The 11,735-nt window shown below is 43.5% G+C and overlaps 1 protein-coding gene across 1 annotated transcript; it reads right to left on the bottom strand.

The window, feature by feature from the left end:
- Positions 1 to 228: 228 nt before the first annotated feature.
- Positions 229 to 6,654, bottom strand: LOC149018707 (uncharacterized). Its single transcript, XM_089153948.1, has 3 exons — positions 4,057 to 6,654; positions 1,183 to 3,186; positions 229 to 267 (listed from the first exon to the last, which is right to left on the bottom strand). The coding sequence occupies exons 1-3, from the start codon at positions 6,652 to 6,654 to the stop codon at positions 229 to 231; spliced, it is 4,641 nt and encodes a 1,546-aa protein (XP_089010074.1).
- Between the last annotated feature and the right edge of the window lie 5,081 nt (positions 6,655 to 11,735).

Genomic DNA, 11,735 nt, shown 5'->3' with positions numbered 1-11,735 from the left:
GAAGTAAGGGAGGAAGGTGAGGACGAAGAAACTACAGTTCGGGAAGGAGATAGTGAGTTGCCGGAGGAGCATGAACGGGGCGAGGAGGAGATCCAAGGTTCGCCTGCCAACACTGTAGGCCTGTTGGAGTCCCTCGAGGGCGTGACCGAACCGGCTGTTGTGGAGGACCTTCCCGGGAGTCCTTCAGTTAAAATTGATTAAGTCTTAATGCTGAATATTGTAATCCTTTTATGACTGAATCAAATTTTTCTTCGTTTTTGCATAAGCCTGAGTTTACGGTATTTTTAAGAAAAAATGCAATTCCCATTAAGAAAGGAGTAATTACTCAATCGGGAATCACCCAAGTGAATGGTATCTTTGAGAAAAGATGCAATTTTCCTTAAGGAATAATTAACCAAATGGGAATCAACCCGAATGAATGGTATCTTTGAGAAAAGATGCAATCTTCCTTTAAAAAAGGAATAATTAATCAGACGGGAATCAACCCGAGTGAATGGTATCTTTAAGAAAAGACGCAAGTTCCTTTTAAAAAGGAGTAATTAATCAAATGGGAGTGAACCCGAGTGAATGGTATCTTTAAGAAAAGATGCAAGTTCCTTTAAAAAGGAGTAATTAATCAAACGGGAGTGAACCCGAGTGAATGGTATCTTTAAGAAAAGATGCAAGTTCCTTTAAAAAGGAGTAATTAATCAAACGGGAGTGAACCCGAGTGAATGGTATCTTTAAGAAAAGATGCAAGTTCCTTTAAAAAGGAGTAATTAATCAAACGGGAGTGAACCCGAGTGAATGGTATCTTTAAGAAAAGATGCAAGTCCTTTAAAAAGGAGTAATTAATCAAACGGGAGTGAACCCGAGTGAATGGTATCTTTAAGAAAAGATGCAAGTCCTTTAAAAAGGAGTAATTAATCAAACGGGAGTGAACCCGAATTTATTGTATCTTCTTTAGAAAGATTCGATCTGGTAAAATGTGAAGTCACAAACGGAATTGACCCGATGTCTTTATTGGTAAAACTTCTTCAAATTTGTGGAATGCCATGAGCGATCAATCGGGCTTCCGTCTTCTATTCTCTTCAGTCGGTATGATCCTGGCCTTGTTTCTTTTTCCACCAGGTAAGGTCCTTCCCATGTTGGAGCTAACTTTCCTTGATTTCTTGGGTCTGAAGCCCCTGTTCGTCTTAAAACCAGATCCCCCGATCTATATCTTCGGTTGTTAACCCGAGAGTTGTAGTGCTGTGCCGCTCTCTTTTGATACAATAGATTTTTCTGTTGTGCTTTTGTCCGGGATTCTTGCAAGAGATCTAAATTCTCCCTGAGCCCTTGATCATTTTGTTGTTCATTAAACGTATCATAACGCAATGATCCAGCCAATACTTCCACGGGAGCTAGGGCCTCAGTCCCATAAGCCAAACAAAAAGGGGTTTCGCCAGTTGGGGTTCGTACCGTAGTTCTGTATGACCAGAGTACACTCGGGAGTTCCTCGACCCACATTGCCCGATTATCTTCCAACCTCTTTTTGATCCCATCAAGAAGTGTCCTGTTGGTGACCTCAACCTGCCCATTGCTCTGTGGGTAGGCAACCGAAGCGAATCGATGTTCTATATGGTACCTCATACAAAAGGCTTTGAACCCGGCACCTTCAAATTGTTTGCCGTTGTCCGTTACTAGTATCCGGGGTATCCCGAACCTGTATATTATCTTCTCTTGAAAAAACTTTTCCATCTGTTTCTCCGTGATGGAAGATAACGGCTCAGCTTCGACCCACTTTGTGAAGTAGTCTATTGCAACCACCATGTACTCCCGATTCTTGGGAGCTTTCGGTAGTTTCCCGACGAGGTCCATTCCCCACATCGCAAATGGGGTCGGGTTGGAGATGGATATCATGGGGACCGCTGGTAACTTTGGGACATTGGCGTGTTTCTGGCATCGTTCGCACTTACGGACATATTCAATTGCGTCTTTTTGTATTGTAGGCCAGAATATTCCCGGTCTTAATACTTTTTGTGCTAATGCCTTCCCACCCATATGTGCACCACATATGCCTTCGTGGATTTCAGCAAGGGCGTAACTCGCTCGGGATGGCCCTACACATCTTAAGAGGGGATTCGTGAAGGACCTTCTATATAGGTGCTCCCCGACCATGGTGAACCGAGCAGCTTGGTTCCGAACTTTCTTTGCTTCTTTCGGATCAGTCGGGAGAATGTCATCCCGAATATACGAAATCAGAGGTGTGGTCCAGTCTGACTCTTTGCTGATCTCAAAGGTTTCCAGTTCTTGGATACTCGGGCTATTTAATTCTTCAATGTAAACCGCTGAGTCCAAGTTTTTGTAACTTGCCATTGACAGTCGGGAGAGTTCATCTGCATTCTCATTTTCCTTTCTTGGTATCTGTCGGTATGTTACCCGCTCAAAGGAGGTTTGAAACTGTCCAACCTTGACCAAGTATTTAGCCATTCTTTCATCCTTAGCTTCATACTCCCCCCTGATTTGGTTGACAACCAATTGAGAATCACTTCTCACTTCCAGCTCCCGAACCCTGAGAGCTCGGGCCACTCGCAAGCCTGCTATGACAGCCTCATACTCTGCCTCATTGTTTGAGGCTGGGAATTTGAATCTTATTGCGTAGCTGATGGTGAAGTTCTCGGGACTACAGAGAGTCAATCCTGCTCCCGATCCTGATATATTACTCGAACCATCAACATGTAGAATCCACAACTCGGATTTTCCTTCTGTTGGCATTTGGTCATTTTTCTGTGGTATTGTGCTTTCGACAATAAAGTCGGCCAACACCTGGGCTTTTATGGCCGTCCTCGGCCTGAACTCAATCTGATACTCGCTAAGTTCCACGGACCACCCGACCATCCTCCCTGCTACATCTGGCCTTTGAAGTATTTTCTTTAACGGGAAGTTAGTCGGGACTATGATCGGGTGCGACTGGAAGTAGGGCCTTAGTTTTCGTGATGCCACGAGAAGTGCCAATGCTTGCTTATCAATGTCCGGGTACCGTTTTTCAGCATCTATAAGCACATGGCTCACATAGTAGATTGGGTTCTGAACGGTATCACCCCGAACCAAAACTGCACTGACCGCTGTTGGCGAGATTGCCAGATAAACCGTAAGAGCTTCCCCAGACAGGGGTCGGGCCAAAACTGGTGTTGTCCCGAGGTATGTTACAAGATGATCGAAGGCCTGTTGACACTCCGGTGTCCAAGCAATTGTTCCCGAACTTGACGTGGTCTTTAAGGCTTTGAAGAATGTATTACACTTTTCCCCAGCTCGGGATATGAACCGATTTAAAGCGGCCACCCTCCCGGTTAAACACTGGATTTCTTTTATAGTAACTGGTGGTGTCATGTTGACCAATGCTTGAATCTTTTCTGGATTAGCCTCGATCCCTCTTTGGGAAACCATGAACCCAAGAAACTTTCCCGAGGAAACCCCGAAGGCGCATTTTTCAGGGTTCAGGCGCATTCGGTATGTCCTAAGAACATCGAATGTCTCTTCCAAGTCAGCCAAATGTCCTGCCCGAACCAAACTTTTTACAAGCATGTCGTCCACATATACCTCCATGTTCCGCCCGATCTGTTTTTGAAAAATCCTATTGACAGCTCTCTGATAAGTTGCCCCTGCATTTTTTAACCCGAATGGCATTACTCGGTAGTAATAACTCTCCCGGTCAGTCATAAAGGAAGTGTGTTTCTCGTCTTCCCGACTCATTAAGATCTGGTTATATCCCGAGTATGCGTCCATGAAGCTAAGGACCTCATGACCTGCAGTGGCATCGATCAGAAGATCAATCCTCGGGAGAGGATAGCAATCCTTGGGGCAGGCCTTGTTCAAGTCAGTATAGTCGGTACACATTCTCCATTTCCCATTTGCTTTTTTCACCATGACTACATTGGCAAGCCAGGTCGGGCATTCGATTGGTTCTATGAAACCCGACTTTTCCAATTTTTCTACCTCCACCCTGATTGCCTCGTGCTTTTCAATCGCAAAATTTCTTCGTCTTTGGATAACCGGGGTAGCATCTTTCTGTATCCAGAGTTTGTGCTCTGCTACTCGTCTGTCTATCCCGGGCATATCATTTGCTGACCACGCGAAGATATCTGCATTATCACACAAGAACCGGGTAAGCTCCTTCTTGAAATCGCCTGGCTGCTCTGAGCCAATGAACGTTCCTCGATCGGGAAAGGATTGACTAAGTTGGATCCTTTCCAGCTTTTCGACGGGTTCCGCCCGCTGCATGCTTTCTTCATCGCGGTCATCCCGAACCTCGACGTTCATGGCCGTTCCCGAACTTTCTGGCTTACGCTTTTCCTTCAGATAGTTTGTATAACATTGTCGGGAAGCCGATTGATCTGAGCAGCATTCCCCGACTCCGTATTCAGTCGGGAACTTTAGCTTCATATGCCTGGGTGACACTACTGCTTCAAGTGCGTTCAGCGTTGGTCGTCCCAGAATGACGTTATACGCCGACAGTTCCCGAACCACCATGAAGTTTACCCGAACCAAAGTATCTCGGGGTGACACTCCTACTTTAAGATCCAGATGGATAGTTCCTTCTGCCACTGTGGATGATCCCGCGAAACCATATAGTGGCGTTGATGATGGTGTTAACAAATCATCAGCCAACTTTAACCTCCTGAAGGCATCATACGAGATGAGGTCGACAGAGGATCCCGTGTCCACCAGAACTCGGTGAACCTCCCGGTTGGCTATTTTGACTTTGATGATGATTGCGTCATCATGCGGTGATATGACACCGTCAAGGTCAGCGTCCGTAAAGGTTATAGGCTCGGGACATACTGGATTTTGCCTTTTCTTAGGCAAATGTACAGCCCCCACGAACCGAGCCTTTTGTTTTGCCTTTCTGATCGACTCCACAGTTGGTCCCCCCATTATGACGTACACGGGTGTTTCCTCCCGATCTACCTTCTCTTTTCCTTTGTCCGCTTTTTTGTCAAGCTCTTTTGGACTTGGGGATCGACCTCTTTTCTTTGGCGCCGGTGAATATGCTTGACTCTTCCCCGACTGCCTTACGTATTGACCCAACTTTCCTTGTTGAATTAATTTCTCTATTTCGAACTTCAAATTCCGACAAGCATCCGTATGGTGCCCGTAATCTTGGTGGAATCGGCAATATTTTGTCATATCCCGATCCTCTGGAGGTGCACGTATCTTCCCGGGCCATTTCAACTCCTTTTTATCCCGGATATTCATCAGAATCTCTGATGGCTTCGAGTTTAAAGGAGTATAGTTTACTTGTTCACGCTTCCAGTTACTTTTTGGCCTTTGGTGCTTGTCACTTGGGGATGGTTTTTCCTCACGATCTGATCTTCTGTCCCGATCCGATCTTCTGTCCCGATCTGCTTTAACCCGGGCATCTATCACCTCATAGACACTGGCTTGCTTTTGGCACCTGCGTAACAGCATGCCGTACGTTTTTGGCTTGTCCGTAAGCAAGACCTCCAGAAGCCTTTGGTGAGTAATGCCACTCCAAAGTGCGCTGTACGCCACTTGGTCATCCAGCTCCTCGATCTCGATGGCAACTTCATCAAATCTTTTCAGATAATCCCGAATGGACTCATTTCGGCCTTGTCGTATGCCAAAGAGACTGTCAGACGTCTTTTTACTCCCGATTGCGCTTCGGAACCGAGCTATGAATTTTTGGGCCAGCTCCCGGAAATTATTTATTGATGCCGGACGTAGACTACTAAACCATTTCATAGCCGGGCCCTTAAGTGATGCTGGAAAGGTTCTGCAGAGCAATTCATCCTCCCGACCTAGCACCGTCATCACTGATTTAAAGTAGCTGATGTGCTCTTTTGGATTTGTTTTCCCTTCAAAAGGGATGAAGGTTGGCATGATAAAATTCCTTGGCAAAGGCATGTTCATGATTTCGTCTGAGAATGGCTCCCGATCTACTACATCAAGATCCTCGTCATGATCCCGATCTTCTAGTTTTCGCTCGACCTCGGCCACTCGCTTCCGCAGCCGATTCTGCCTTGTACCTTCCTCATCGGATTCGACTCGTTCCTTTTTTGAGCGAAGGTTTGTAGTTTCCTTCCTTTGGGATGGTGCCCGAGAGGTCGAAATTCTCGATCTTGAAGGTTGGGGCTGGCTTTCTCCTTCCTCCTCCTTCTCCACGATCTCATCGACGTGCTCCCGACTATACCTCGGGGGCAAAGACCCTGTTTTAGGCGGCAACGAAATGCGTTCTAAAGCACTGATCCTTGTCCCATTAGGCGTGGTTTGGCGCTTGCTTCGATCAGGTTGTACCTCCCTTTGCTCCCGAGTTATTTTTGTTCTCGGGATGCGCCTTGGATGTCGGGCTCCTCTCACCGTCTTGAAGGCTCTCATTAGCCTTCCCGACTGGGTGTTGCGCCTTGTTCCTTGTTCGACCCCAATTTGATGTACTAAACCACGTAATACCCCTTGCATTTCGAGCATGCCTTTACGCAGTTCGTCCATATCTGCCATAATGGCCTGGTCCCGGGGTCCTCGTGATGTCCCTTCTTCAATTGGATCATCCAGAACCATGTTGTCCGGGAGTATCTCTTGTTCTTCGTGAACTGACGGATTAATCGTTTCTTCAGGAATTACCCGATCATCCCCCGTACTTTCTTGTCGGGAACGTCCATTTGTTCGTCTTACCATGACTTGAAGATGTTGTCGTTCCCACAGACGGCGCCAAACTGATGCGGATCAATTATGCTTCTGGATCCGACTGAGCCTCCTCTCGTATCCGGGACGATGAGTCCTGCAAGAAAGGTTAGATGCGGGCCGGCTTGTGTGCCGGGCAGCCGCCTCCGATGGCAAAGTCAGATGATGAACAGAATGAGGTCTCGTGCAAGAGCTACACAAGATTATGCTCAAAGTGTATTGGTTGCTTACCGGAGGGGTAGATCTGTGTATTTATAGCGCGGGTGTTACCTTTTACGTGTTTGGTGAGTTGGCCTGACAAGGGCTGATGTTTCTCCTCGGATCATGCTCCCTTGTCGTTAGTCCCATTCAATCACTGTCGAGTTGACCTTCTATAACAAGGATGATTGCTATATTTGTGGCGTACGTTACGCCTTCGGTTATAGAATATCGGCATCCTTCCCGACTAACCGCAATGTGGAGCCCCATTCAGCTGGGACCTGATTACGTTTCCTCATGATAGGGTCGGGTGTAACCCGTTTAATATGACGGTACCCATTCATTCGGGTTATACCCGTCTGGTGCATATCTTTCCGTATCACTTGGTATTATTTGGTACATAGTTTAGTCTTATCTGAGGGTGAACTGGTAGACTGAAGATAAGAAGAGACTTCTCGATTGAATTGTTTGCCTAGAGCTAGACTCAAGAGAGGGTGTAAGAGCTTAAGTGTGGGGGTGCCTATATTCCCTTTAATCTTTAGTGGCGTGTCTTTGTCTTGGAATCTATCTTTCTACTCTTACTACTGCCAGAATAATTAGAAGAGCACTTAAGAATTTTGTGTGTATATTCTCTGCAAACACTCACGAGACACAACTCATCCACTAGGGTAACCTAGGGGTTTAAAGGCTTGTTGCACATGCTAAGTGCAACCGTGATTCCTACGAAAGTGAGTTAGGTTTTTCTTTCTTTATTTTCTGTATTAGTTTTATTTTTTTTGTTTTGCTCGAGGACTAGCAAACACTCAAGTGTGGGGGTATTTGATAAGCATGCATTTACCATTATTTATTTGATTTAATTCCCCATACTTATTTAATTAAAGAGATCTAATTGAGTATTTTTGTGTATTTTTCAGGAATAAGGAGATTTTGGATATTAGAGATAATATGGAGTAAAGTTGGCAAATATATTAGATATTGGTGGATTTTAAATCATGGCATTCAATCTTGCTGCTCAAGAAATCATGAAAAGTGAGATCTTATCCAAATTGGAAATAGGTGGAGGTCTAAGGAACAAAATTGGTAATAAATCTGAAAATCGGGTAAACAGACCTACCTTCAGTATTTTGGGCATATCTCTCTCGTATGAGCTTGGATTTCGATGATTCAAGATGCTATGAAACTATATTGAAAATATCTACAACTTTTCAGTTTTGAGTTTTTCCAAATTCCTAAAGAATAAAGGTCGAATCTACGGGTAAAGAGAAGGGATTCATTGTGTGCGGGAGACATAAAAGAGAAGCCAACCACAAAGAAGAGAAGACGGCGAATGCGGCTCTCATCTCTCTCATTGCTGAAGAAGAAGACCACATCTCTCTCTCTCTCTCTCCCTATGTTTCATCTTTATTTTTCTTATGAACTTTGTAATAATGAGTAGCTAGTTCCTTTGCTTTGGGATGTAGATGAACCATGCTTATTTCATTAAGTTGATTGTTCTATATCTTCTAGTTGATTGTGTTTGAGTTTGGCCAAAGATGTTCTATAACTCAGCGAACTAAGCGTGCCAAGCTTCTGCGAAGGACGATAGTCTTGCGAAGATAGGGCATACCTAGGAAGACCATCCCTAATTTACTTTGAAGTGTAGAGTTATATCGGTTAGGGAAAAGCATTGGGGATTCGAAATCCCAAAGATCTTCACATATTCACAGTTAACGTTTTACATTAGTTAATATATTTAGTTTAAATTTAGTTTTGTTAAATTCAATCTTAGTAACTTAGCCTTTCAGTTCCCCATAGTTCGACCCCGTACTTTCTGCTTGCTAGATTAGTATAGGATTTTATTTTTGATTGGCTAGATTATAATTGGCAAATCATTAATTCCCTTTCATTCTGTGATCATAACCTTTCTTGGGGAGCCATAAAGGTTGAAACCCTAATTTCTTGGGTTAAATCAAGAACCCAATTTTTTTACCATGACTTGATGATTTTATCTTCCCATATGATTCTAATACATCCTAGGAAGATCCCCTTTGAATTTTGGATCAATCCGACTTCAAACGAGGAAGTTATGGCCAAAGCAGACTGTACAATCCCGTCTTGACTTGCTTGGTCGATTGCTTGGTCGACTGGGCCAGTCTACCAAGCACTCAACCAAAGGAGTCAGTAGCTTCGTTTTTCGCCCGATTTGATTCGTTTGCTCTCTGATCTTTTAGGCATCTTTCCTAATGTTGTATCTATGGTTATTAGGAGTTTATTTGCTAAGTTTGGAGTTGCTCACTTTGATCTTTGGATCATCTTCTTCGATAATCAAGGTAAGGACAGTTATTTCCTTAACTACATAGATTGCTTGTTCTCTGGTTTCTACCTTATGAAACTATGAGATTACTTACTATTATTGTAATTTAATTCTGATCTCTTACTGTGAGAACAGTAGCACTTGTTTATACTATCTTTTTAATTATTCATGTTATATGAATTACTTAGTATTACCTAATCTGATTTTGCTTTTACATTCTCTTGTATATGATGAACTGTTGGTTGTATATGTCATGACTGATCTGAGAATGTGTTTGCTTAAGTCTGGTTTGGGATTGGGGAGTGTCCTTTTGACACTTCTGTCCTTGGACATCGGAGGGAATAGTATGGGATGTTCTCCGAAGATGCCCATCGACGCTTTCCCGAATCATTGGTTGTCATTCCTAGGGATGTCTAGCAGTGTTTGGCTAGGATATACCCCTGTTATATCATACCCGAATCGGAAGGGTATTGAGATCGAACGACCCGTGGTAGCCATGTGATTCACGGGCGCTCAAGACCGGTAACCAACCTGTGAGAGGACGGGAATCATATTGTGGGGGCCATTTATTGGAGGGTTGCATATAGCTAGACTTGGGCTCATGGGCGCTCAAGACCGGTAACCAACCCGTGAGAGGACATGAGAGCTTCCCGTTTACCATATGTGGATAACCGATAGGGTTGATGAGTCCGTATTCCGAGTTGGTCGGTGCCATAGGATACGCTGACTCTAGTGCAAAGGATACCGGAAAGGATCGTCAGGGACGAGGAATGGACGTATCTGAGACTGAGATGATATAACTGACTAGATGACTTGCATTGGGCTAGGCTTTTCCCTGACATGTGCCGGTACTTATGCCAAATGGTTGTGAGAGAGTGTGTTGACTAAATCCCCTACCATGGTTTGATGAGGACTTTACCCAATTACCCGGCAGACCCAAGATGCCAGGATGGCTGAGGGGGAGTGACTGACCTACCCAAAGAAGTACGGTGCTATGACTTAAAGCATGTCTACCATAGAAACCAGCATACATAGAGTTTAGATGCATTCATACTTTATCTGTTTTATATTGCATTGCATCATGTTATGTTTTGTCACATGTTATCTATGATGTTATGGATTAACTTGCCTTACTGAGTTTCTTCGAAACTCATTCCTTTCTATATATTTTCTTGTTAGATTATCCTGCAGATACAGATTATTATGACAAGCAGTACAGTGAAGCGCAAGCCAATGAAGCATATTACACGCAAGGTTCTGGCGACGATCAAGATTACTCTGATGATCCCCCGACGGATCAAGCTGCGTACTACTTTTGAAAACAGCATAGAGTTAGAAAGGATTCATTGGGTTGATGAAGTCCACACTTATGAAGACGTTATCTATAGACTAGAAGACTCTTATTCCTAGTTTATTTCTTAGTACATTTGTTTCAGTTGTTATTTCCTTTTTGACTTTCATACTCCGTTCGCTATGTTTGTGGAGTGAATTTCCGCCTCACTTTACTTCTTTTGATATCTTCGGATATTTGGTATCATTTTCCGCACTATGATTATATTATTTATTCATTTCTTGAGTTAAACCTTTTGTTTATGATATTTAAACATTGATTATTTCATGTTTATGATTATGTTATTGTATATGTGGGAGGATGATTTCCTCGATACTTGATCTTCGGGGCTGTAGATCACACTCCTGGGTATGCCAGTTAGGGTACTGGCTGGGGGGATGTGACAACCAGTGGCAGAACATGTTTGGGAGAGCACTTTGCTTGCAATCCTACTCAAGTTGTGTGAATCACGTCCAAATTGCAACCACCACTCAGCTGCAACAAACATAGACTCCAAGTCATTTTAATACTTAAATAACTAAATTAAAGATAGAATATAATAATTAAATGTATAATGAAATAAATGAATGAACTTACCCGCAGGGGCGGTTTCCTGTCCAGATACGGCCACAGCACGACCGAAGCTCCTAGTGGCATCCCTAAAAGCCTTTATCTAATATATAAAGAGAAAAAACAATAACTAGTTAGTAGTTACTAGGTTAATGACTTAGTATAAAACTACGAATTGTGAATATCAAATGATTCTAATCACTATCTCACCTCCATAAGGATGACTGCTTGTTTAGCTGTATCCGGTTCGAACTTCTCCACTACAGTTTGGACAAAGATCCATCAAATCTTGCCTCATCCCAAGATTGTCCTTGTAATGGTACTTGGGATTTAAATAGTATGCTGCGTAAGAAAAAGTATGTCATAAAAGGGAATAGTTAATGCTTAAGCCTTAATAGTGTGATAACATAATGAAAATTAAATTAAATACTAGACTTAAGTACTTAACAACTTAACAACTCACCAGCCTTATGCAGTGGATGCTGCAACATAGACTCCCATCTACTGTTGATGATTTGAAGGACTTTCTTGTTGCCGCGTGGGTGGACCGAGCAACTTGTCTGCTTCATCCTATCTATCGCAGCAAATATGTGTGCTAGAGTAGGTTTTCTTTGCTGATCTACCATCCTCAACACATTCACCATAGGCTCAAGCATCTTCACTACTATCCTCACATTGTGCCAG

Source organism: Hakea prostrata, chromosome 4 (genome assembly GCF_041222555.1).
Source record: "Hakea prostrata isolate BN-2017 chromosome 4, UWA_Hpros_2, whole genome shotgun sequence".
Taxonomy (NCBI): Eukaryota; Viridiplantae; Streptophyta; class Magnoliopsida; order Proteales; family Proteaceae; genus Hakea; species Hakea prostrata.
This window is presented reverse-complemented; position numbering and strand designations above follow the sequence as displayed.